The 26,697-nt window shown below is 49.2% G+C and overlaps 1 protein-coding gene across 10 annotated transcripts in view; it reads left to right on the top strand.

The window, feature by feature from the left end:
• LOC109883481 (ankyrin repeat and sterile alpha motif domain-containing protein 1B) overlaps nucleotides 1-16,495 on the top strand; it is a 222,995-nt gene extending 206,500 nt beyond the window's left edge. For 4 of the 10 annotated variants that reach the window (XM_031831463.1, XM_031831466.1, XM_031831468.1 and 1 more), the window contains 6 exons: nucleotides 114-185; nucleotides 2,177-2,263; nucleotides 2,942-3,079; nucleotides 3,375-3,542; nucleotides 13,919-14,010; nucleotides 15,208-16,495. In XM_031831463.1, the coding sequence (XP_031687323.1) occupies nucleotides 114-185; nucleotides 2,177-2,263; nucleotides 2,942-3,079; nucleotides 3,375-3,542; nucleotides 13,919-14,010; nucleotides 15,208-15,256 (606 nt within the window). In that variant the 3' untranslated portion in view covers nucleotides 15,257-16,495. Of the gene's footprint in view, nucleotides 1-113; nucleotides 186-2,176; nucleotides 2,264-2,941; nucleotides 3,080-3,374; nucleotides 3,543-13,918 lie in introns of all 10 variants that reach the window. The other 6 variants (XM_031831465.1, XM_031831467.1, XM_031831471.1 and 3 more) reach the window with 2 other exon arrangements.
• The last annotated feature ends 10,202 nt before the right edge of the window (nucleotides 16,496-26,697 follow it).

Raw genomic sequence — 26,697 nt, 5'->3', positions numbered from 1 at the left:
TCATTTAAGTTTCCATTTTACATTGAATGATTCTATGATCCTTCATGTGTCTGTCTAATAGCTCTAGGATGGAATGTGAATGCTACCGTTGTTTACCTTTATGTCTCTGACAGTACCTGGGCTCCATGCTGGTGAAAGAGCTGAGAGGAACAGAATCAACACAAGACGCCTGCTCCAAGATGAGGGTAAGAGGGCCCGGCACATCACTACCACCCAGAGAGAGAAACTAGGGCCACTTTAACCACCACTGTAGTGTCATTTTTAACCTGGATTCACCTCCATCTCTTCTGCTCTCTTTTATTCTCTTTCACTTTCATTCACCTTCTCTTTCATTCACTTTCTCTTTCACTCACCTTCTCTTTCACTTTCATGCACCTTCTCTTTCACTTTCATGCACCCTCTTTCACTTTCATTCAATCTCTCTCTCTCTCTCTCTCTCTCTCTACTGAGTTACTGCAGTGAGGAAGCAGACTATTAATATGTGTTCCGTCCTTTCTCCTCCTCTTTATCTGTTTGGTCACATCTGAGGAGAGCAGAGAGCCTCTACCTCTCCCCTTCCCTCTCTCTACCTCTCCCCCCCTCTCTCTACCTCTCCCCCCCTCTCTCTACCTCTCCCATTCCCCTTCCCTCTCTCTACCTCCCTCTCCCCCTCCCTACCTCCCTCTCCCCCTCCCTCTCTCTACCTCTCCCCTTCCCTCTCTCTACCTCTCTCGGTTTATCTTGATCTGCCAAAACGATTGATGCTGTTGTTTTTATTGTCAGACTTCAAGGGTCATTCAATTTGGAGCTCCGCTCTCGATGTACCTACTGTACCTGCGTCCTGTTATACCCCCCCCCCTTCTCCATCACTCTTCCTCTTTTCTCTCTATATTTCTATGCTTGTGGCCACAGTATCAACATGGTCCAGATGCATATGTAATTCCCTCTGCTCCCCCGTCTTCTGTCTTTGTGTCTCGCAGCGCTGCGTTTGTCGGCCCTCATAAGCCCGTGATCTTGACAGGGAACCGCTGCACTAGAAATATGCTGATGTTGAAGAAACACAGAGAGTCAGAGCAGGGGGGGGGTGGGAGGGAGGGAGAGAGAGAGAAGGAGAGGAATTCATACAGGATCTGTTGAATATATGAAATCCCTGACAGGTGGAATAATGGTACTAGGGTGATAGTGATTTGAAGTCACATCATTCCCCACTGCGGCAGCGCATAATGAGCTTAACAATGGGAGAAGGGGAAAGAAACATGCTGCTGTCAGACTAGAGTGGGTGATAGTAAGTCTGGGTGGGAATAGAAAGAAACATGCTGCTGTCAGACTAGAGCGGGTGATAGTAAGTCTGGGTGGGAATAGAAAGAAACATGCTGCTGTCAGACTAGAGCGGGTGATAGTAAGTCTGGGTGGGAATAGAAAGAAACATGCTGCTGTCAGACTAGAGCGGGTGATAGTAAGTCTGGGTGGGAATAGAAAGAAGAAAGGAATATAGGAGGAATATTTATGGGTTGAAAGCTGATAGTTTTATTGGGCCTCCAAGGGGGAAATCTATACGTTTTGAAAATGTCATTTGCACCCATTGTTTTCCATAAGTCACGGGGTAACCTTTGAACTTTGAGAAGATTGGAATTGATTCTGCTAGTAAAGAGGAGAGTGTGTTGATAGGCTGGCTTTCTCTGTGCAGTGAGCTCATCCCCATCTCCCTCTTTTTCTCCTTAGTTATAAGCTTGTGTTGATTTCATCTTTCTCTCTCTCTCTTCCCACCCCTTCCCTCTTATTCTATCTCGTTATAAGCTTTGTTGAGCTCTCATCTCTATCTGTCCCCACTGGGGTTGCACAATTCCGAGAACTTTCAATAAATTCCCTGCCTTTCCCGAAATCCCGGTTTAAGGATTCATGGAATCAGGAGGGAATAAGTCGTAAATCCAGAATCATCCAACCCAGGATTGCTGGGGAAAAAAACAGGGAATTTATTGAAAGTTTTGCAACCGTAGTTCCCACTCTCTCTAAAATGGTATTATATTGTGAAGAGATTCTTATTGTAGGGTTTTATCGTTCTGCTGTGGAGGGAGACGGTGAGACCGTCTTGTTAGCCTTGTGTTGGTGGCCATCATTAGTCTAATTGACATCAAGTGTTAACTCAGACTCCTCTTTTCCCCCTCTTTCTCTCTCCGTCTCTCTCTCAACTCTACAGAAGTCTACAGAACAGATGAAGAAAGTCCCGACCATTGTTCTGTCCGTCTCCTACAAGGGAGTCAAGTTCATCGACGCTACAAACAAGGTGAGAGTAAGAACTGAACAGCACCGGGTGGAAGCACCATTACTGAGAGTAAGAACTGAACAGCACCGGGTGGAAGCACCATTACTGAGAGTAAGAACTGAACAGCACCGGGTGGAAGCACCATTACTGAGAGTAAGAACTGAACAGCACCGGGTGGAAGCACCATTACTGAGAGTAAGAACTGAACAGCACCGGGTGGAAGCACCATTACTGAGAGTAAGAACTGAACAGCACCGGGTGGAAGCACCATTACTGAGAGTAAGAACTGAACAGCACCGGGTGGAAGCACTATTACTGAGAGTAAGAACTGAACAGCACCGGGTGGAAGCACCATTACTGAGAGTAAGAACTGAACAGCACCGGGTGGAGGCACCATTACTGAGAGTAAGAACTGAACAGCACCGGGTGGAAGCACCATTACTGAGAGTAAGAACTGAACAGCACTGGGTGGAAGCAAAAAATAACATTGTCAGTTTCACAAGATGAACAGTGAACTTCCATCACATAAGCTTTCTCTAAAGATCTCCAACCCTCTCTCTCTCTTTCTCTCTATGTCTCACTCTCCTTCCTTCCCTCCCCCCTCTCTCTCTCTCTCTCTCTCTCTGTATCTCTCTCTCTCACACTCTCTTCTTCTTTCCCCCTGTCTCTCTCTCCCTCTCCCTCTCCCTCTCTCTCTAGAACATCATAGCTGAGCATGAGATCCGTAACATCTCATGTGCGGCCCAGGATCCTGAGGATCTGTCCACGTTTGCCTACATCACCAAAGACCTCAAGTCCAGCCACCACTACTGCCATGTCTTCACTGCCTTCGACGTGGTGAGTCACACACACTGTCTGTGAAGAGGTCCACATGGTGATTCTCACTCACACACACACACACACACACAGCACCCTCTGTCTGTGAGGGGGACAAGTGTCTTTATTAATTAGTTACTTCCTGGTTTGAGAACTACTGTTATGATGAAATGGCAGATTTGACATAGTGTGCGTTTGCATGCGTGTGTGTGCGTAAGTGCGTGCTCATACATGCGTATATGTGTGTGTGTGTGTGTGTGTTTATGACATTTTGTGTGTGCATGTGTGCGTGTTTGTGTGTGTGTGTTTATAACAGAACCTGGCGTATGAGATCATCCTGACCCTGGGCCAGGCCTTTGAAGTAGCCTACCAGCTGGCCCTGCAGGCCAGGAAGAGTGGCCATGGCTCCTCCACACTGCCAGAGAGCTTCGACATCAAGCCCAACAAGCCCGTCCCCAAGCCCCGCGTCAACATCCGCAAGTCTGTGAGTAATGACACTACTGCAACTTCCACCACGACCTCTCAACTTTGTGGTCTGGTGTGTGTGTGTGTGTGTCTTGGCCACACTGAGCTTGTAGTGTAGGTCGGAGGTGAGGTGTAAGTTGAAGGTGTAGTGGAGGTGCAGGTCGGAGATGTAGTGGAGGTGCAGGTCGGTGGTGGAGTGGAGGTGCAGGTCGAAGGTGTAGTGGAGGTGCAGGTTGGAGGTGTAGTGGAGGTGCAGGTCGGAGGTGCAGGTCGGAGGTGTAGGTCGGAGGTGTAGTGGAGGTGCAGGTCGAAGGTGTAGTGGAGGTGCAGGTCGAAGGTGTAGTGGAGGTGCAGGTCGGAGGTGTTGTGGAGGTGCAGGTCGGAGGTGCAGGTCGGAGGTGTAGTGGAGGTGCAGGTCGGAGGTGTAGGTCGGAGGTGTAGTGGAGGTGCAGGTCGAAGGTGTAGTGGAGGTGCAGGTCGGAGGTGTAGCGGAGGTGGAGTGGAGGTGCAGGTCGAAGGTGTAGTGGAGGTGCAGGTCGGAGAGGCAGGTCGAAGGTGTAGTGGAGGTGCAGGTCGGAGGTGTAGTGGAGGTGTAGTGGAGGTGCAGGTTGAAGGTGTAGTGGAGGTGCAGGTCGGAGGTGTTGTGGAGGTGCAGGTCGGAGGTGCAGGTCGGAGGTGTAGTGGAGGTGCAGGTCGGAGGTGTAGGTCGGAGGTGTAGTGGAGGTGCAGGTCGAAGGTGTAGTGGAGGTGCAGGTCGGAGGTGTAGTGGAGGTGCAGGTCGGAGGTGTAGTGGAGGTGCAGGTCGGAGGTGTAGCGGAGACGGAGTGGAGGTGCAGGTCGAAGGTGTAGTGGAGGTGCAGGTCGGAGGTGTAGTGGAGGTGCAGGTCGGAGGTGCAGGTCGGAGGTGCAGGTCAGAGGTGTAGTGGAGGTGCAGGTCGAAGGTGTAGTGGAGGTGCAGGTCGGAGGTGTAGTGGAGGTGCAGGTCGGAGGTGTAGCGGAGGTGGAGTGGAGGTGCAGGTCGAAGGTGTAGTGGAGGTGCAGGTCGGAGGTGTAGTGGAGGTGCAGGTCGGAGGTGCAGGTCGGAGGTGCAGGTCGGAGGTGTAGTGGAGGTGCAGGTCGGAGGTGTAGTGGAGGTGCAGGTCGAAGGTGTAGTGGAGGTGCAGGTCGAAGGTGTAGTGGAGGTGCAGGTCGGAGGTGTAGTGGAGGTGCAGGTCGGAGGTGCAGGTCGGAGGTGCAGGTCGGAGGTGCAGGTCGGAGCGTAGCGGAGGTGCCGGTCGGAGGTGTAGTGGAGGTGCCGGTCGGAGGTGTAGTGGAGGTGCAGGTCGGAGGTGTAGTGGAGGTGCAGGTCGGAGGTCGAAGGTGTAGTGGAGGTGCAGGTCGGAGGTGTAGTGGAGGTGCAGGTCGGAGGTGCAGGTCGGAGGTGCAGGTCGGAGCGTAGCGGAGGTGCCGGTCGGAGGTGCCGGTCGGAGGTGTAGTGGAGGTGCAGGTCGGAGGTGTAGTGGAGGTGCAGGTCGGAGGTGTAGTGGAGGTGTAGTGGAGGTGCAGGTCGAAGGTGTAGTGGAGGTGCAGGTCGGAGGTGTAGTGGAGGTGCAGGTCGGAGGTGCAGGTCGGAGGTGGAGTGGAGGTGCAGGTCGAAGGTGTAGTGGAGGTGCAGGTCGGAGGTGTAGTGGAGGTGCAGGTCGGAGGTCGGAGGTGTAGTGGAGGTGCAGGTCGGAGGTGCAGGTCGGAGTTGTAGGTCGGAGGTGTAGTGGAGGTACAGGTCGGAGCGTAGCGGAGGTGCCGGTTGGAGGTGTAGTGGAGGTGCAGGTCGGAGGTGTAGTGGAGGTGCAGGTCGGAGGTGTAGTGGAGGTGCAGGTCGGAGGTGTAGTGGAGGTGCAGGTCGGAGGTGTAGTGGAGGTGCAGGTCGGAGGTGTAGTGGAGGTGCAGGTCGGAGGTGTAGTGGAGGTGTAGGTCGAAGGTGTAGTGGAGGTGTAGATCGGAGCTGTAGTGTGGTTCAGCAGTGTAGATCGGAGGTGTAGTGGAGGTGCAGGTCGGAGGTGTAGTGGAGGTGCAGGTCGGAGGTGCAGGTTGGAGGTGCAGGTCGCAGGTGTAGTGGAGGTGCAGGTCGCAGGTGTAGTGGAGGTGCAGCTGAGGTGCAGGTCGGAGGTGTAGTGGAGGTGCAGGTCGGAGGTGTAGATCGGAACTGTAGTGTGGTTCAGCAGTGTAGATCGGAGATGTAGTGGAGGTGCAGGTCGGAGGTGTAGTGGAGGTGTAGTGGAGGTGTAGCGGAGGTGGAGTGGAGGTGCAGGTCGAAGGTGTAGTGGAGGTGCAGGTCGGAGGTGTAGTGGAGGTGCAGGTCGGAGGTGCAGGTCGGAGGTGCAGGTCGGAGGTGTAGTGGAGGTGCAGATCGGAGGTGCAGGTCGAAGGTGTAGTGGAGGTGTAGATCGGAGCTGTAGTGTGGTTCAGCAGTGTAGATCGGAGGTGTAGTGGAGGTGCAGGTCGGAGGTGTAGTGGAGGTGCAGGTCGGAGGTGTAGTGGAGGTGCAGGTCGGAGGTGCAGGTCGGAGGTGCAGGTCGGAGGTGTAGTGGAGGTGCAGGTCGGAGGTGCAGGTCGAAGGTGTAGTGGAGGTGTAGATCGGAGCTGTAGTGTGGTTCAGCAGTGTAGATCGGAGGTGTAGTGGAGGTGCAGGTCGGAGGTGTAGTGGAGGTGCAGGTCGGAGGTGCAGGTTGGAGGTGCAGGTCGCAGGTGTAGTGGAGGTGCAGGTCGCAGGTGTAGTGGAGGTGCAGCTGAGGTGCAGGTCGGAGGTGTAGTGGAGGTGCAGGTCGGAGGTGTAGTGGAGGTGTAGATCGGAACTGTAGTGTGGTTCAGTAGTGTAGATCGGAGATAGTGGAGGTGCCGGTCGGAGGTGCCGGTCGGAGGTGTAGTGGAGGTGCAGGTCGGAGGTGCAGGTTGGAGGTGCAGGTCGCAGGTGTAGTGGAGGTGCAGGTCGCAGGTGTAGTGGAGGTGCAGCTGAGGTGCAGGTCGCAGGTGTAGTGGAGGTGCAGCTGAGGTGCAGGTCGGAGGTGTAGTGGAGGTGTAGTGGAGGTGCAGGTCAGAGGTGTAGTGGAGGTGCAGGTCGGAGGTGTGGTGCAGGTGCAGGTCGGAGGTGTGGTGGAGGTGCAGGTCGGAGGTGTAATGGAGGTGTGGGTCAGAGGTGTAGTGGAGGTGCAGGTCGGAGGTGTAGTGGAGGTGTAGTGGAGGTGCAGGTCGGAGGGGTAGTGGAGGTGTAGATCGGAGCTGTAGTGTGGTTCAGCAGTGTAGTGGAGGTGCAGGTCGGAGGTGTAGTGGAGGTGTAGATCGGAGCTGTAGTGTGGTTCAGCAGTGTAGATAGGAGGTGTAGTGGAGGTGCAGGTCGGAGGTGTAGATCAGAGGTGTAGTAGAGGGTAAGTGAAAGTAAACACCTTTAGCAGAATAATGCATTGAAAGAAAGGGAAGCGTCAGAGTTTACCCACCTATTTTCTGACCACTATATCACTGGTGTAGATGGATGTTTGATCTGTAAAAGACCTACTTTATCTTTCTCTTCTTGCAGTCTCTTACAGCCCTGGGTGATTGATGAGGTCTGTTTACATAGAGCTCTGTGGAGCCCAGCCCTGCTCACAAATGTGTGTGTGTGACGTTACCAGAGCCATCTACTCCAGCCACAGTGCCTGTCTGTCAGCCTCCTTTCCCCACAGCCTCCCCTTGTATTCCAGTTCCTGGAGCTTTAAAATAGACCTAGACAGACAGTTAGATTTACCATAGACATGCACTGTACACCACTGGAGCCTTAAAAGCATTATTCTGTATAGTGTTCCCATGTGGATTTACTGGGCTATATGAGTATGGTCACGGCCCAAATGTGGCACCCTATTCCCTATATATTGCATGGGCCCTGGTCAAACGTAGTGCACTTTAAAGGAATAGGATGCCATTTGGAAAGCATACTATGAGTGAGGTAAGTGCTATTTGTGCTGGCTTCTCATGTACAGAACACAGTACTAATGTCCCCTTCCAGAAAGTGAGTCAGGGGACAGGTAAATTGAGTCAGGGGACAGGTAAATTGAGTCAGGAGATATGTAAATTAAGTCAGGGGACAGGTAAATTGAGTCGGGGGACAGGTAAATTGAGTCGGGGGACAGGTAAATTGAGTCGGGGGACAAGTAAATTGAGTCGGGGGACAACAGGTAAAGTGAGTCGGGGGACAGGTAAAGTGAGTCGGAAAGTGAGTCGGGGGACAGGTAAAGTGAGTCGGGGGACAGGTAAAGTGAGTCGGGGGACAGGTATATTGAGTCGGGGGACAGGTATATTGAGTCGGGGGACAGGTAAATTGAGTCGGGGGACAGGTAAATTGAGTCGGGGGACAAGTAAAGTGAGTCGGGGGACAGGTAAAGTGAGTTGGGGGACAGGTAAAGTGAGTCGGGGGACAGGTAAATTGAGTCAGGGGACAGGTAAATTGAGTCGGGGGACAGGTAAATTGAGTCGGGGGACAGGTATATTGAGTCGGGGGACAGGTAAATTGAGTCGGGGGACAGGTAAATTGAGTCGGGGGACAGGTAAATTGAGTCGGGGGACAGGTAAAGTGAGTCGGAAAGTGAGTCGGGGGACAGGTAAAGTGAGTCGGGGGACAGGTAAAGTGAGTCGGGGGACATGTAAATTGAGTCGGGGGACAGGTAAAGTGAGTCGGGGGACAGGTAAAGTGAGTCGGGGGACAGGTAAAGTGAGTCGGGGGACAGGTAAAGTGAGTCGGAAAGTGAGTCGGGGGACAGGTAAAGTGAGTCGGGGGACAGGTAAAGTGAGTCGGGGGACAGGTAAAGTGAGTCGGAAAGTGAGTCGGGGGACAGGTAAATTGAGTCAGGGGACAGGTAAATTGAGTCGGGGGACAGGTATATTGAGTCGGGGGACAGGTCAATTGAGTCGGGGGACAGGTAAATTGAGTCGGGGGACAGGTATATTGAGTCGGGGGACAGGTAAATTGAGTCGGGGGACAAGTAAATTGAGTCGGGGGACAACAGGTAAAGTGAGTCGGGGGACAGGTAAAGTGAGTCGGGGGACAGGTAAAGTGAGTCGGGGGACAGGTAAAGTGAGTCGGGGGACAGGTAAATTGAATCGGGGGACAGGTAAATTGAGTCGGAGGACAGGTATATTGAGTCGGGGGACAGGTAAATTGAGTCGGGGGACAGGTAAATTGAGTCGGGGGACAAGTAAATAGAGTCGGGGGACAGGTAAAGTGAGTCGGGGGACAGGTAAAGTGAGTCGGGGGACAGGTAAAGTGAGTCAAAGTGAGTCGGGGGACAGGTAAAGTGAGTCGGGGGACAGGTAAAGTGAGTCGGGGGACAGGTAAAGTGAGTCGGGGGACAGGTAAATTGAGTCGGGGGACAGGTAAATTGAGTCGGGGGACAGGTAAAGTGAGTCGGGGGACAGGTAAAGTGAGTCGGGGGACAGGTAAAGTGAGTCGGGGGACAGGTAAAGTGAGTCGGGGGACAGGTAAATAGAGTCGGGGGACAGGTAAAGTGAGTCAGGGGACAGATAACTTGAGTCAGGGGACAGCTTTGTCTCTCTCTCTCTGTGCTGTTGGAGGTCATATAATATATGTAGTCATAGTAGTGCTGCTATCTAAAATTGTAATTGTCTTATCTAGTGGGTTGGAGATGAGGTTCTTTCCCTCTCTCATCTGTGTGTGTGTTTGTTTGTGTGTGTGTTCATGTCACAGAGTTGATGGACAATGGCATGACTCCGCTGCTGTTACATTAACCATTAACCGCCTGCCCTGAAGGTGTGTCTGTGTACACGTGTGTGTGTGTGCTTTTGAGCATATGCCTGCATGTCTGTGTGCGCGTGTGTTTGTGTTGTGTGTGTGGGTAATGTAGTTAATGGCTTGTGTAGTGCTGCGGAGGGAACTACAGTGAAGCATGCTGCAGGATTCACTTAATATTCCCTCCAGCAGCTGTTCACAGTCATTATTTTGCAGCACTTCTATGTCTGTGTAAACCCATGGATTACTGTTCCTCCTCTCCTTCTGTACTCCTCTCCTCCTTCTCTCTCCTTTCCTCCTCCTCCTCTCCACCTCATCTCCTCCTTCTCTCTCCTTTCCTCCTCCTCCTCCTTTCCTCCTCTCCTCCTTCTCTCTCCTTTCCTCCTCCTCCTCTCCACCTCCTCTCCTCCTTCTCTCTCCTTTCCTCCTCCTCCTCCTTTCCTCCTCTCCTCCTTCTCTCTCCTTTCCTCCTCCTCCTCTCCACCTCCTCTCTCCTTTCCTCCTCCTCCTCTCCACCTCTCCTCCTCTCTCCTCTCCTCCTCCTCCTCTCCTCCTTCTCTCTCCTTTCCTCCTCATCTCCTCCTTCTCTCCTCCTCCTCTCCACCTCCTCTCCTTCTCTCCACCTTCTCGTCTCCTCTCCTTCTCTCCTCCTCCTCTCATACTCTCCTCCTCTCCTTCTCTCCTGGTAGGACAGATATGGCTTAGTTTTAAAATCTTCTTCTGTCTTGTCCTCCTTTCTCTACCACATCCTTGTGTGTATATGTGTTCTTTTGCCTACATGAAATGAAATGTTCCTTTGGTGTGTCCCTGGTGTTACCATCGTTGCAGTTGTGTTGCTATGGCGTTACCGAACTGTTACCATACGGTTTCAGTGTCGTTGCCGGGCAGGCCCCCTTTGACCTCTCTGTGACCTCTATGTTCCTCCCCCTATAGGTCATCATGTACCCCTCTAGCCGTTGGTCGCTGGGTCACATATACACCCCCCACCGGCCTCCTCTCCACCCTCCTCTTCCTCCTCCTCCACCACTCCTCCTCCGTCACCCTCACAAAGTTCCCTTTCAGGTCTTCCTCCCTTCTTTCTTTCTTTCTTACTCTTGACTGTCTGCTCTCTCTGTTGTTTTCGTCTCCATACACTTTGATCACTCTATAGATCTTTTGTTTGTCTCTGTGGTTGGTCCTGCCTCTGTCAACTCCACTCAGATTGTGTGCGTTCATACATTCTTCCAGTTTCAGCTTTGCAGTGTTCACAGGCAAGGGACCCACTCCCCAGATCATCTTTTAGTCTATCACGGACCAATGTGGTGGAAGGAAAGCACCCTCGGCAACCAGAATGAGCATTTTGATTGGTTGTTGAAAAGTTGACTTTTGAGGGGGGAAGAGCATAGCTTGGTCTTGAACAAGTCATTTTCAGCAATGGGAAGATGTTGTGGGGTTAGAGTACAGTATGGAGATTATTTGTAAATATGATATATTTTATACTGTTTTCTTTACTCATTAAAATACATTGTGATACGTACATTGATATGAGGCCAACAATATATTTTCAGACCTAAAGCAAGTGCCTCCATATTTAAGTGTTGGTGTGGAAGTCTGTGATCGTGCCTCTCCACTATAACTCTCTCTCTCCTGTTCTCTCAGCCCCAGACCCTTCTCTCTCTCTCGCTCTCCCCTGTTCTCAGACCTCTCTCGCTCTGATCTCTCTCTCTCTTGCTCTCTCCTGTTCTCTCAGACCTCTCTCTCTCTCTTGTTCTCTGACCTCTCTCTCTTGTTCTCTCAGACCTCTCTCTCTTGTTCTCTCAGACCTCTCTTGTTCTCTCAGACCTCTCTCTCTCCTGTTCTCTCAGACCTCTCTCTCTCTCCTGTTCTCTCAGACCTCTCTCTCTCTCTCCTGTTCTCTCAGACCTCTCTCTCTCTCTCCTGTTCTCTCAGACCTCTCTCTCTCTCCTGTTCTCTCAGACCTCTCTCTCTCTCTCCTGTTCTCTCAGACCTCTCTCTCTCTCTCTCTCTCTCCTGTTCTCTCAGACCTCTCTCTCTCTCTCCTGTTCTCTCAGACCTCTCTCTCTCTCTCCTGTTCTCTCAGACCTCTCTCTCTCTCCTGTTCTCACACCTCTCTCTCTCACACCTCTCTCTCTCCTGTTCTCTCACACCTCTCTCCTGTTCTCTCACACCTCTCTCCTGTTCTCTCACACCTCTCTCTCTCTCCTGTTCTCTCAGACCTCTCTCTCTCTCTCTCTCTCTCCTGTTCTCTCAGACCTCTCTCTCTCTCTCCTGTTCTCTCAGACCTCTCTCTCTCTCTCTCTCCTGTTCTCTCAGACCCCTCTCTCTCCTGTTCTCTCACACCTCTCTCTCTCTCCTGTTCTCTCAGACCTCTCTCTCTCTCCTGTTCTCTCAGACCTCTCTCTCTCTCCTGTTCTCTCAGACCTCTCTCTCTCTCCTGTTCTCTCAGACTTCTCTCTCTCTCTCCTGTTCTCTCAGACTTCTCTCTCTCTCTCCTGTTCTCTCAGACCTCTCTCTCTCTCCTGTTCTCTCAGACCTCTCTCTCTCTCCTGTTCTCTCAGACCTCTCTCTCTCTCCTGTTCTCTCAGACCTCTCTCTCTCTCCTGTTCTCTCAGACTTCTCTCTCTCCTGTTCTCTCAGACTTCTCTCTCTCCTGTTCTCTCAGACTTCTCTCTCTCTCTCCTGTTCTCTCAGACCTCTCTCTCTCTCTCTCTCTCTCTCTCTCTCTCCTGTTCTCTCAGACCTCTCTCTCTCTCCTGTTCTCTCAGACTTCTCTCTCTCTCTCCTGTTCTCTCAGACCTCTCTCTCTCTCTCTCTCCTGTTCTCTCAGACCTCTCTCTCTCTCTCGTTCTCTCAGACCTCTCTCTCTCTCCTGTTCTCTCAGACCTCTCTCTCTCTCTCCTGTTCTCTCAGACCTCTCTCTCTCTCTCCTGTTCTCTCAGACCTCTCTCTCTCCTGTTCTCTCAGACTTCTCTCTCTCTCCTGTTCTCTCAGACCTCTCTCTCTCTCTCCTGTTCTCTCAGACCTCTCTCTCTCTCTCTCTCTCCTGTTCTCTCAGACCTCTCTCTCTCTCCTGTTCTCTCAGACTTCTCTCTCTCTCTCCTGTTCTCTCAGACCTCTCTCTCTCTCTCTCTCCTGTTCTCTCAGACCTCTCTCTCTCTCTCCTGTTCTCTCAGACCTCTCTCTCTCTCCTGTTCTCTCAGACCTCTCTCTTTCTCTCAGACCTCTCTCTCTCTCCTGTTCTCTCAGACCTCTCTCTCTCTCCTGTTCTCTCAGACCTCTCTCTCTCTCCTGTTCTCTCAGACTTCTCTCTCTCTCCTGTTCTCTCAGACCTCTCTCTCTCTCTCTCCTGTTCTCTCAGACCTCTCTCTCTCTCTCTCTCTCCTGTTCTCTCAGACCTCTCTCTCTCTCTCCTGTTCTCTCAGACTTCTCTCTCTCTCCTGTTCTCTCAGACCTCTCTCTCTCTCTCTCTCTCTCCTGTTCTCTCAGACCTCTCTCTCTCTCCTGTTCTCTCAGACCTCTCTCTCTCTCCTGTTCTCTCAGACTTCTCTCTCTCTCCTGTTCTCTGACCTCTCTCTCTCTCTCTCCTGTTCTCTCAGACCTCTCTCTCTCTCTCTCTCTCTCTCTCTCTCTCTCTCTCTCTCTCTCTCTCCTGTTCTCTCAGACCTCTCTCTCTCTCTCTCCTGTTCTCTCAGACCTCTCTCTCTCTCTCTCCTGTTCTCTCAGACCTCTCTCTCTCTCTCTCCTGTTCTCTCAGACCTCTCTCTCTCTCTCCTGTTCTCTCAGACCTCTCTCTCTCTCTCTCCTGTTCTCTCAGACCTCTCTCTCTCTCTCTCTCCTGTTCTCTCAGACCTCTCTCTCTCTCCTGTTCTCTCAGACCTCTCTCTCTCCTGTTCTCTCAGACCTCTCTTTCTCTCTCTCCTGTTCTCTCAGACCTCTCTCTCTCTCCTGTTCTCTCAGACCTCTCTCTCTCTCTCTCCTGTTCTCTGACCTCTCTCTCTCTCCTGTTCTCTCAGACTTCTCTCTCTCTCTCTCTCTCTCCTGTTCTCTCAGACTTCTCTCTCTCTCTCTCTCTCTCTCTCCTGTTCTCTCAGACTTCTCTCTCTTCTCTCTCTCTCCTGTTCTCTCAGACCTCTCTCTCTCTCCTGTTCTCTCAGACCTCTCTCTCTCTCTCTCTCTCCTGTTCTCTCAGACTTCTCTCTCTCTCTCTCTCTCCTGTTCTCTCAGACTTCTCTCTCTCTCCTGTTCTCTCAGACTTCTCTCTCTCTCTCTCTCCTGTTCTCTCAGACTTCTCTCTCTCTCTCTCTCCTGTTCTCTCAGACCTCTCTCTCTCTCTCTCTCTCCTGTTCTCTCAGACTTCTCTCTCTCTCCTGTTCTCTGACTTCTCTCTCTCTCTCTCCTGTTCTCTCAGACTCTCTCTCTCTCTCTCTCCTGTTCTCTCAGACTTCTCTCTCTCTCTCTCTCCTGTTCTCTCAGACCTCTCTCTCTCTCTCTCTCTCTCTCTCTCTGACATGTATTATTATCCCATTTTTCCTCTGACAACGTTTAACCAGCCCTCTCTCTCTCCATCCTCTCTCTCTCTCCATCCTCTCTCTCTCTCCATCCTCTCTCTCTCTCCCTACTCTCACTCCTTCTCCCTCTCTCAGATGGAGCAGCCGTCGATGGAGCAGAAGGGTCATGCCAACGTGCCGTGGATAGTGGAACCAGGGCAGGAGGCCAAGAGAGGAGCGAACACCAAGTATGAGACCACTATTTTCTAATAGCGTATACCACCCGCCTGTCCACTCCTATGTGTGTGCCTTGCAGAGAGCTGGCCCTCTAGAGGCCCCCCAACGGAGCTGCACGGCACGAGCAACCCTCTTATGCGGCGACGTGTGTGATCTCACTGGCCCGAAAAACCCACCCCGCCCGCTCTGCCGTTAGCTGCCGCAACCTCTGCATGATGCCGTTTGGCGCTGCGCTGTGTCTCTCTCTCACACACTCCTCTTGCTCTCTCTCCCCCTCCCTTTCCTTGTCCTGTTGACGCCTTAGCCTGCCTGCAGGGGCGGAGCATGAACTTTAACCCTCGGGGTGATGGTGCACCTCTCTGTCTAGACCTGTAGGGGGCAACAGTCAGTTCTATTTTTCCATTTTCCATGGTCAGCCCTCCCCGCTTATGTGTCAGGCAGTCAGTTGGTTGGTCAGTCAATCACTCTTATTCTTTTTCCTGACTGGGGGGGTGGAACCATTTGGTTATATCTCATGTTTTTCCTCTTCCTACTGCTGTTCCTCCGCTCCTCGCTTTTCTTTTTTGTCTCTCTTTTTTCACTCCTTCGACAAGCTGAATGAGAATATCTAGACCATTATGCTGCTAAGAACCCCACCCCTAACAGTCTTTTTGTCTTTGTTGGTTTTTAGAGCAAAGCCAATTCTCCAGCACTAGGTTTTCGTGCTGATGTTTTGGGGGATTTTGTTGCCCAGTACTGGCAACCCAGAGGAAAGTGGAGGGAACATTTGTTTATCAGTTCCATCTAGTTGGAGAGGATAATGGACTGCTGAGAGATGATGTAGCAAATGTTACTTTAAAAATAAACAACAGACTCCTGTTTTTATCATATATCAGTCTTTGATTTTTACAGCAGATTATTTTTTTTTAGACATTGAGTGGCAAAGCGTTGTTTGTTTATTTGAGACTAATTGACCTTTGACACAGGGAGGAATTGTTTTTAAACCACACACTATACCTGTGTCCAGATTGAATTTGTTTAAAATAGGTCATTATTAGATTCATCATTTTCTTTCTATACTTGTTTTGTTGGGAAATGCTGAAAAGGTTTAGCTTGTGAGGCGCATGGAGTCCATTTTGGACTGACTGGTGACGAGGGAGGGGCAGGGCCGGTGGATAGGAGGCGGGGTTTGGGGACTCTCTGGATAAGTGGTGTGATCTCATTCGCAGGGCAATGCCGGACACCCATGTCTATTACTGTGGAATGCAAAGAATGTAGCCAGCCTTAAACATGGACCCTCTCACACACAATGCAAAAAGGACTACAAATGTGGACCCTTCTGTCTCTGTGTCAAAGGACTACTAACATGGACACTCTCTAACGAACTTGGTGTTTAAGGTTGATTACAAAACGAGGACATCTTCCCACAAACATTGGACTCATGGCCTAACTGTGTACACACACACACACACAGTTAAGGGACTGCTTAGTAACAGTCAGATATGTGAATGTAGACTTTCATTGAAGCAGCCACAACTACAACTCTAGCCCCTGTTCTGCATTCAATTGGACCTTGACCTTTGAACTCTATACCACGGTCACCAGAGGTCTGGACTGTAACGGACAACTGTGTGTATTTGAATGGGGACGAGGTAAAGCACTTCTGGTTGGCTCTTTTCCTCTTGTTTAAGTTTTGTTTGACGGTCAATAATACAATAATATGAATAGAATTGGCCGTGCCGGACCACCATGCAACAGGGGACCCCTGTGCCAAGTGGCATCACAAAGGATGGCTCCGCCTACCTGAGCAAAACACCATCCATCCCAATTAAAGAAATATTCATATTAATGCCGGACGTTTTAAATGTTTCATATGAGAGTATTATCTTACCTTATGATTATTCTTGTGCAATTCTTGTCTTAATGTTACATTATTTTTATATGATATGCTGAAATGAAAAAATCCGGGCTTGAGAAAGATTGCCATCCTTTAAAAAAAATAGCATAATAGTTCTATACTGAGAGTGAATGTTTCAGATGGCTCCTCTCCTTATAATTAATAATAATAGCTATTATTATTATTGGTGTGTCTGGTCAACACACCAATCTGTTTCTCATGGGGCTAGACTCATAACTCCAAGCAGATGTCATATTTTACCACAGTATTTCTGTATTCTGTGGATGAATACATAGTCCTCTCTAAATGTACATAGATATTTTGCTCATTGTTCATACATGTAATGTAGTAAAACATTTACAAAAATAAAGGAATCAAATATTTGCCGCACATCGCACTGGAGACAAGGTACCAAAATGAAAAGGTCAGAGTTGAAAATAAAATCTATGGTTCTAGAGATTGTATTGGGGAGTGCTGGGACAGGGTGATGCCATCACTGCTGACTAACTCATGTACGTATGCTTGGGCTTCCAGCACACAGATTTTGTACGTTTTGGTCATTATTTATATCCTTGTAAATCACATGGAATAAACACAACTTGTACAACCATTAATCACCATTGGTCTCCGGGTCTATACTTTACTGGGTTGTAATGTACTGGTTGAGATTATTGTCCTTTTTCATTTGTCCCATGTTTTATCTGACTCCTTCAATTTTCCAACTTGTACTGATTTTTGTCTGGGAGTGAGTCTCAAAGTTTATTTCATTGATTCCTCGTGTCGGCTTTCGCCTAAAAAAGGCATTCGAGGAGGTCTGAGGTTCCTCCCCTTGTACCTTCTCCTCCAATTAATTTTTAGAAGGAGACAGGCAGAGGATGTGACGAATCAAGGAAATACAATTGAGATGCAGCCATATAATTAGTCATTAAAAAACTAGAATGGCATGAACCTTCTTATGATGGGGTAAAGGTCAGCCATTTTGGTCAGGGAGTAGGTCAACCATAGTTTGCTTGTGCTTTAATAAGTAATTGTGTAAAATAATTAATTTGAAGAATGTATATGCACTGTATTTTTGGTTAGCTAGCCATCCAGTTTTAGAGGAATGATTCCATAACATATTCAAATTAACTGCCAACATTCCAACCAAACGATGCAGTCAATCCACAGCCATACATACACTGGCTAGAATCAGTTGATGATGGGACTTAGTACATGTTGCCTTTACAACTTGGTACGGTCTGTGTACATATTTTAGAGGCTATTTATAGAGAGAATTGGTATAAATTGTATTTATAATTCAATGACAATTTTATTACACTAATATCCAATTAAGGCATAAGTAAAGTCAGGCCATTCATTCCAATTAGACTGGTTTGGATTTCTCCTTGACCCATATGGCTGCCATTTTCACCACATTCTGGAACAGCCCCTCTATCCATTTAATAGGCTCTTTATAAATGCACCCATGTGATGCACACTTCCTGATGGACTAGCTTTTAACCAATCACCATACACTTCCCTCCTGTCTCCAGTCCACCACAGAAGGCGGAACTTCCCTCTTTCTCCCTTTACCTGGATGTGTGTTTGAAATGTAAGTGCTGTGCTCCTCTTCATTTGTTTGACTTTTTAATTGGATAACTTTTCTGGTTGACATTTTGTCTATCATCTGTTTCCAGCCCTATTCGTCCTATTTGATGTTACTAGTTATGTGCTTACTGTTGCAGATGATTTATCCTATTTAGTCGAATAAAATATCAGCCACTTTATATACACTTTAAATATACACAATATACACTTTAAAGTCTATGACCTGAGGGATTGTATTTATGTAATTGAATTTGTCAGTGTTGGTGTTTGGGATGACCAGACGGTATGGGGAGGAAGGTTGGATATTGTCTAAAAGCTACGGTAAGGAAGAGTTACATAACGACACTATAGGCTTAACTATAGGCACTCTCCTGAACAGGTCCCAGAAGCCAGCAGGTTTCGAGATAAGGAGGAAGCCACAATGTTTTACAAATGCTTTGGAGTGCATGCCATAAAGCTTTCTCTAGTCTAGGCCACGTGAACATGTATCTAATCACACAAGTACAATAAATACAAGAGGAGAGACGGTCCAGCTGATCTACAGCAACAGGGAGAGAAACAGTAAGCATACAGTGTTCTCATCTGAAGTGTCGTAATCACAAGGTACACCCTCAAACCAATTAAACACCTGCATCAATCAAAGTGTCTTTGTATGGCGGATTTTACACATACATTTGTCATAGGACTTTCTACAGGAACCCGGACTCAGACCACCAACTCCCCCAGAAACCCAGACTCAGACCACCAACACCCCCAGACTCAGACCACCAACTCCCCCAGAAACCCAGACTCAGACCACCAACACCCCCAGACTCAGACCACCAACTCCCCCAGAAACCCAGACTCAGACCACCAACACCCCCAGAAACCCAGACTCAGACCACCAACTCCCCCAGAAACCCAGACTCAGACCACCAACACCCCCAGAAACCCAGACTCAGACCACCAACACCCCCAGAAACCCAGACTCAGACCACCAACACCCCAGAAACCCAGACTCAGACCACCAACACCCCCAGACTCAGACCACCAACTCCCCTAGAAACCCAGACTCAGACCACAAACTCCCCCAGAAGCAACAGGCCTGCGCTAGAGACCCATAAAACCAAGGCCATCAACATTTACAGCAAGCTTTTCAAAGGCAGAGTGAGGGTTCGTTCCACACCATAAACCCCTGCAATGAGTCGGCCACATGCTGCAGTCAATCGATACCAACAATCTGCACTCAATTGAGATAGCTACTGGGCCATTCTGGGTAAGGTATATGGGTCCATACTACAAGAGACCAAGGGCAACGATTGGGGTTATAGACTGGCTTCTGTGGTTAGTGTCGATTCTGTGATTCTTTCTCCTGCTGTCAATTGGACATCAACAATCTGCAGTCAACTGAGATAGATACTGGGTCATTCTAGGTACAGTAATATGGTAGGAAGAAGTAAAGGATAGCGGCTATATAGCTTCTGGCTTCATCACTTTCTGTGTTTATCGCCGATTCTGTCTCCTGAAACGCTTGTGAATAAACATTGTACACTGACTTGGAAGCATGGTGGACAGTGGCTGGCTTCTCTTACCTCAGATGGGGGAAGATATTATGGACAGGGTGGGCAGTGGCTGGCTTCTCTTACCTCAGATAGGGGAAGATATTATGGACAGGGTGGACAGTGGCTGGCTTCTCTTACCTCAGATGGAGGAAGATATTATGGACAGGGTGGAGAGTGGCTGGCTTCTCTTACCTCAGATGGGGGAAGATATTATGGACAGGGTGGACAGTGGCTGGCTTCTCTTACCTCAGATGGGGGAAGATATTATGGACAGGGTGGACAGTGGCTGGCTTCTCTTACCTCAGATGGGGGAAGATATTATGGGCAGGGTGGAGAGTGGCTGGCTTCTCTTACCTCAGATGGAGGAAGATATTATGGACAGGGTGGAGAGTGGCTGGCTTCTCTTACCTCAGATGGGGGAAGATATTATGGGCAGGGTGGAGAGTGGCTGGCTTCTCTTACCTCAGATGGGGGAAGATATTATGGGCAGGGTGGACAGTGGCTGGCTTCTCTTACCTCAGATGGGGGAAGATATTATGGGCAGGGTGGAGAGTGGCTGGCTTCTCTTACCTCAGATGGAGGAAGATATTATGGACAGGGTGGAGAGTGGCTGGCTTCTCTTACCTCAGATGGGGGAAGATATTATGGGCAGGGTGGAGAGTGGCTGGCTTCTCTTACCTCAGATGGGGGAAGATATTATGGGCAGGGTGGACAGTGGCTGGCTTCTCTTACCTCAGATGGGGGAAGATATTATGGACAGGGTGGACAGTGGCTGGCTTCTCTTACCTCAGATGGGGGAAGATATTATGGGCAGGGTGGAGAGTGGCTGGCTTCTCTTACCTCAGATGGAGGAAGATATTATGGACAGGGTGGAGAGTGGCTGGCTTCTCTTACCTCAGATGGGGGAAGATATTATGGGCAGGGTGGAGAGTGGCTGGCTTCTCTTACCTCAGATGGGGGAAGATATTATGGGCAGGGTGGACAGTGGCTGGCTTCTCTTACCTCAGATGGGGGAAGATATTATGGGCAGGGTGGACAGTGGCTGGCTTCTCTTACCTCAGATGGGGGAAGATATTATGGGCAGGGTGGAGAGTGGCTGGCTTCTCTTACCTCAGATGGAGGAAGATATTATGTGCAGGGTGGAGAGTGGCTGGCTTCTCTTACCTCAGATGGGGGAAGATAGTGTGTGAAATATTTATCTACATCTCTGGAGGAGGCATAGGGAGGGGGGAGAGGGTTCTCTCTCACTGACTACTTTGCTGTCTGCGCTAGTTGTGTTTAAGAGACATTACTACAGTACGTGTGTTCACAAAGACATTACTGAGAAAAAGGAGAGACTGTGAGGGGAGTGAGACGGCGATAGATAGAGAGATGTAGGGAGAAAAGGAGAGAGAGAGAGAGAGAGAGAAAGAGAGATAGATCTTCTGTAGAACATCTGGAAGGGTGGAAGAGAAGGACAGGAAAAGACCAGAGACAGACATTCAGTATTTAGGCTATTGAAAGAGAGAGTCAGACATATGGAGAGAGGGATATCTTCCCTCTGATAGGCGGTGCGACAGGGCCAACGTCCCAGATGGCGTGTGTACCTGGCGGCCATCGACGACTAAACGAAGCAGCTGAGGATATGCGGTTATGTAATGAGATCTCGCATTCATTCATTCACATTCATTCATTAAAGCCTTGGAAACAAGGTTCGCTGAATTACGGACCTCTTCCAACGAATAAACCTTCCCGAAAAACAACACAACACAACATCCTGTGTCCATTTCCAGCATATTTACAAACCTGGCAAGGCGCCACTAATTCACACAAAGGATACAGCGGTAGAGCTTTGTGTACTGGGAGGTAGAGAGAGAGAACTAGATGTGACCACATTGACAGTCAGGTCAGGCAAAGTGTTTGACGTAATAACAATGTGCTTCATTTGGTAAACTACTGACTGAACACAGTCCCAAAACATGTTTTCACTGAGTCATCAACAGCACCTGCTATTTCAGCTACACACAGTAATATATTTTAATTAACAAATAATAAAATGCGAAGGAACACATGCCCGTGCACACAGGCACACACACACAGGCACACACACACAGGCACACACACACAGGCACACACACACAGGCACACACACACAGGACACACACCAACACTAGGGCACACCACAGCACACACACACGGCAACACACACACAGGCACACACACAACAGGCAACACAGCACACACACACAGGCACACACACAACGGCACACAACACCAGCACACACAGGCCACACACACAACAGGCACCACACCACAACAGGCACACACACACAGGCACACACAGCACACAGGCACACAGCACAACACACCAGGCACAACACACACAGGCAACACAACAGGCACACCCACACACCAGGCACACACAACACAGGCACACACACAACAGCACACACACAGGCACACACACACAGGCACACACACACAGGCACACACAGGCACCACACACCACAGGCACACACACACAGGCACACACACACAGGCACACACACACAGGCACACACACACAGGCACACACACACAGGCACACACACACAGGCACACACACACACAGGCACACACACACAGGCACACACACACAGGCACACACGGCCCGCGCACCACACACCAGGCACACACGCCCGCGCACACACACAGGCACACACGCCCGCGCACACCACACACGCCCGCGCACACACACACGCCCGCGCACACACACACGCCCGCGCACACACACAGGCACACACGCCGCGCACACACGCCCGCGCACACACACAGGCACACACGCCCGCGCACACACACAGGCACACACGCCCGCGCACACACACAGGGCACACACGCCCGCGCACACACACCCGTGCACACACACACACAGGCACACACACACACACAGGCACACACACACACAGGCACACACACCACAGGCACAGGCACACACACACACACACACAGGCACACACACAGGCACACACACACACAGGCACACACACACACACACAGGCACACACGTCCTGCATTCATATTACCTCACAATTAGTGACATTAGAATTCAACACGCTCACATCTTGTCTTAGTTCTTATTGTTTTTGTTCTATCTTGTTATTTTTAGTAAAACATTGTTATTTATTACTGCATTGTTGGGATTAGAGCTGCAAGAAAGACATTTCACTGTACTGGTGCACCTGACATTACAACTTAAATGGTCTGTAGCCGGGTGTTGTGCAACCTGTTCAGACTGGACCTGCTCTGACTGTGATGAGTGTGCCAAGTCCTTGCAGGATGGTGCTGCCTGGCATACACCCACGCACAGACAGGCACAGACACACACACTGTACACAATCTGGCAGCCAGCCACTCTTTCAGTGGGTAGAGGGGATACACTGAGGTGGGCCAGAACAGAACAGGCCAGAAAACATAAAAAATTCATCCCTCTCTCTCTGGCCTGATGTCATCCTTCTGCCCCCAGGAAATGACCCTGACCTGCCTGTCTGCCCCCAGGGCTTCATACTCCTGGCTAAGACAAGAACACGCTCTCTGGCTTTACATAATCAAACCAGCGCCTAGGATTGTGCTCACCAAAGCAAGGCCTCCAACCTAGAGATCGAATGTGGCCCCATGGTTGACCCCGGGGTCCAGAAATCACAGCAATGGTACATCCATAGAGATACATGTACAGTTGAAGTCGCAACTGCACATGGGGACAAAGATCGTACTTTTTGGAGAAATGTCCTCTGGTCTGATTGAAACAAAAATAGAACTGTTTGGCCATAATGACCATCGTTATGTTTGGAGGAAAAAGGGGGAGGCTTCCAACCCGAGGAACACCATCCCAACCATGTGAGCAAGGAGGTGTACAAATCTGACTCAGTTACACCAGCTCTGTCAGGAGGAATGGGCCAGAATTCACCCAATTTATTGTGGGAAGCTTGTGGAAGGCTACCCAAAACTTTTGACCCAAGTTAAACAATTTAAAGGCAATGCTACCAAATACTAATTGAGTGTATGCAAACTTCTGACCCACTGGGAATGTGATGAAATAAATAAAAGCTGAAATCACTCTCTACAATTATTCTGACATTTCACTTTCTTAAAGTAAAGTGGTGATCCTAACTGACATAAGACAGGGAATTTTTACTCGGATTAAATGTTAGGAATTGTGAAAAACTGAGTTTAAATGTATTTGGTATGTAAACGTCCGACTTCAACTGTACGTGTTCTACCTGCTTAAGGTCATGTGAGCATGGGTGTAAGTCTGTTTCTCTGTTTCTGTGTTGGTCAAGGTGGCGTTGCCTTGCCAAACAACTGTGTGGTTTGACTACCCGTATACAGAGACAGCCAGGCAACACACCAATTCAGGAAGTAGAGGAACATGTAACTATAGAGAACTAATACAACCCTCATAAGACTAGACCTGCTATGAAAGATCTCTAAGCCCAGTCAGATTAGTATTGCAAGAAGCTGTTCTGAACTCCTCAACAGCCACATTCGAGAGGAAAGACCACATCAGGCGAAGCTGCTTATGTCTCCCGTGACACTGTAAGACAGCAAAAATAGTTTGGACTTATACTTCCATTTACATTCTACTGATCCACACTTGAAATTCACAGCATTCGTTCTTACCTACAGGGACTACTATAGCAGTGGCCGAATGAAGAGTAGATTTCCAGTATAGGGATACAGGTCATGATGCAACATGTTGGGTGAGAGACAGTATTGCATTGGAGGTTGAAAGGATGCTGTGTGGTCAAAGTAAGTGGGTAGTGGATCTCTCAGCACACTTGGGAAAATGGTGGTGGATCAAATCCAGCTTTGAAGTCATGAAAGTTAAGTTAATAATTAATCCCCCCAAAAACAGACACATGGTGAGACCCTTCCTTCCTTCCTTCCTTCCTTCCTTCCTTCTTCCTTCCTTCCTTCCTTCCTTCCTTCCTTCCTTCCTTCCTTCCTTCCTTCCTTCCTTCCTTCCTTCCTTCCTTCCTTCCTTCCTTCCTTCCTTCCTTATGACAATGTACACTGCCTTTTCATAGCATGTCTAATTGATGGAGTTCCCCATTCCACCCTGTAATGTTTTCATTGATATTGACTGGCACTTTGTACATTCAAATGTATATATAATCCCTTTTTACTTCAGCAGATGTCACAAAGTGCTTATTCAGAAACCAGCCTAAAACCCCAAAGAGCAAGCAATTCCTATCTACAGGGGCAAATGCAGGATCCGCATTTTAAAAATCCTTCTGCTAGCTTTAGGGGACTTTACTTGCTAACATAATGTGATTTATGAGTCATATTAAATCTATGGGCTTGAGAGAAAGAAACTATATAAAAACTGTTAAACTCTCTTAAAGAGATTTACAGAAGCAAACATGAACTCACAGCCCCAACCTTATAATCAGATCACCATAGCAACACAATGTGCCATATCTAGGCCATAACGCTCTTAAAAAAGCGTCCGACTGTCAATCTGAAAATAGGGCTTTAAAGCTTGTGATGAATTTTGTGGCTTCTACTTTACCAGTCACATTTAGACAAATCTGGTTCTTGGGTACAAAACAGATGAAGAGACGGGTTGTTCTGGTTTGAGTGAGTGAGTGAGTGTGTTTGAGTGAGTGAGTGTTTGTGTGTTTGAGTGAGTGTGTGTTTGAGTGAGTGTGTGTGTGTTTGTGTGTTTGAGTGAGTAAGTGTTTGTGTGTTTGTGTGCATGTAGGTATTATCTGGAAGAAACAGACTCAAACTTCCGTCCGCCGTCTCACAGCCAAAACTGTGCTGCTAGCTGCGAGGATTAACATCCCAGAATCCACCTGGACAGGGAGAGAGAGATTAATCCACCACTAGCCAGATAAAAAGCCTTATCCCTGTATTTTCTCACACATATCCTTACTTTTCTTCTCTGTTTGGAAAGCCATCAAATCACATTTTAATTGGTCACATGCGCCAAAATGCTTTACTCACAAGCCCCTAAACCAACAACGCAGTTAAGAAAAAGAGCAGCAGTAAAAATAACAATAGCGAGGCTTTATAACAGGGGGGTACTGCTACAGAGTCAATGTGAGGAGGCTTTATACAGGGGGGGGGTACTGCTACAGAGTCAATGTGAGGAGGCTATATACAGGGGGGTACTGCTACAGAGTCAATGTGAGGAGGCTTTATACAGGGGGGTACTGCCTACAGAGTCAATGTGAGGAGGCTTTATACAGGGGGTACTGCTACAGAGTCAATGTGAGGAGGCTTTATACAGGGGGGTACTGCTACAGAGTCAATGTGAGGAGGCTTTATACAGGGGGGGGTACTGCTACAGAGTCAATGTGAGGAGGCTGTATACAGGGGGGTACTGCTACAGAGTCAATGTGAGGAGGCTTTATACAGGGGGGGGGTACTGCTACAAAGTCAATGTGAGGAGGCTTTATACAGGGGGGGTACTGCTACAGAGTCAATGTGAGGAGGCTTTATACAGGGGGGGGGGTACTTGCTACAGAGTCAATGTGAGGAGGCTTTATACAGGGGGGGTACTGCTACAGAGTCAATGTGAGGAGGCTTTATACAGGGGGTACTGCTAACAGGTCAATGTGAGGAGGCTTTATACAGGGGGGTACTGCTACAGAGTCAATGTGAGGGCTTTATACAGGGGGGGGTACTGCTAAAGAGTCAATGTGAGGAGGCTTTATTACAGGGGGGGTACTGCTACAGAGTCAATGTGAGGAGGCTTTATACAGGGGGGTGACTGCTACAGAGTCAATGTGAGGAGGCTTTTATACAGGGGGGGTACTGCTACAGAGTCAATGTGAGGAGGCTTTATACAGGGGGTACTGCTACAGAGTCAATGTGAGGAGGCTTTATACAGGGGGGGGTACTGCTACAGAGTCAATGTGAGGAGGCTTTATACAGGGGGGTACTGCTACAGAGTCCAATGTGAGGAGGCTTTATACAGGGGGGTACTGCTACAGAGTCAATGTGAGGAGGCTTTATACAGGGGGGGTACTGCTACAGAGTCAATGTGAGGAGGCTTTATACAGGGGGGTACTGCTACAGAGTCAATGTGAGGAGGCTTTATACAGGGGGTAACTGCTACAGAGTCAATGTGAGGAGGCTTTATACAGGGGGGTACTGCCTACAGAGTCAATGTGAGGAGGCTTATACAGGGGGGTACTGCTACAGAGTCAATGTGAGGAGGCTTTATACAGGGGGTACTGCTACAGAGTCAATGTGAGGAGGGCTTATACAGGGGGGGGGGGTACTGCTACAGAGTCCAATGTGAGGAGGCTTTATACAGGGGGGGTACTGCTACAGAGTCAATGTGAGGAGGCTTTATACAGGGGGGTACTGCTACAGAGTCAATGTGAGGAGGCTTTATACAGGGGGGGTACTGCTACAGATCAATGTGAGGAGGCTTATACAGGGGGGTACTGCTACAGAGTCAATGTGAGGAGGCTTTATACAGGGGGGGTACTGCTACAGAGTCATGTGAGGAGCTTTATACAGGGGGGTACTGCTACAGAGTCATGTGAGGAGGCTTTAATACAGGGGGGTACTGCTACAGAGTCAATGTGAGGAGGCTTTATACAGGGGGGGTACTGCTACAGAGTCAATGTGAGGAGGCTTATATACCAGAGGGGGGTACTTGCTACAGAGTAATGTGAGGAGGCTTATACAGGGGGGGTACTGCTAACAGAGTCAATGTGAGG

The sequence above is a fragment of the Oncorhynchus kisutch genome, linkage group LG9 (assembly GCF_002021735.2).
Source record: "Oncorhynchus kisutch isolate 150728-3 linkage group LG9, Okis_V2, whole genome shotgun sequence".
Classification (NCBI taxonomy): Eukaryota; Metazoa; Chordata; class Actinopteri; order Salmoniformes; family Salmonidae; genus Oncorhynchus; species Oncorhynchus kisutch.
The sequence above is the reverse complement of the archived record's forward strand: the minus strand, read 5'-3'. Positions and strand labels throughout refer to the sequence as shown.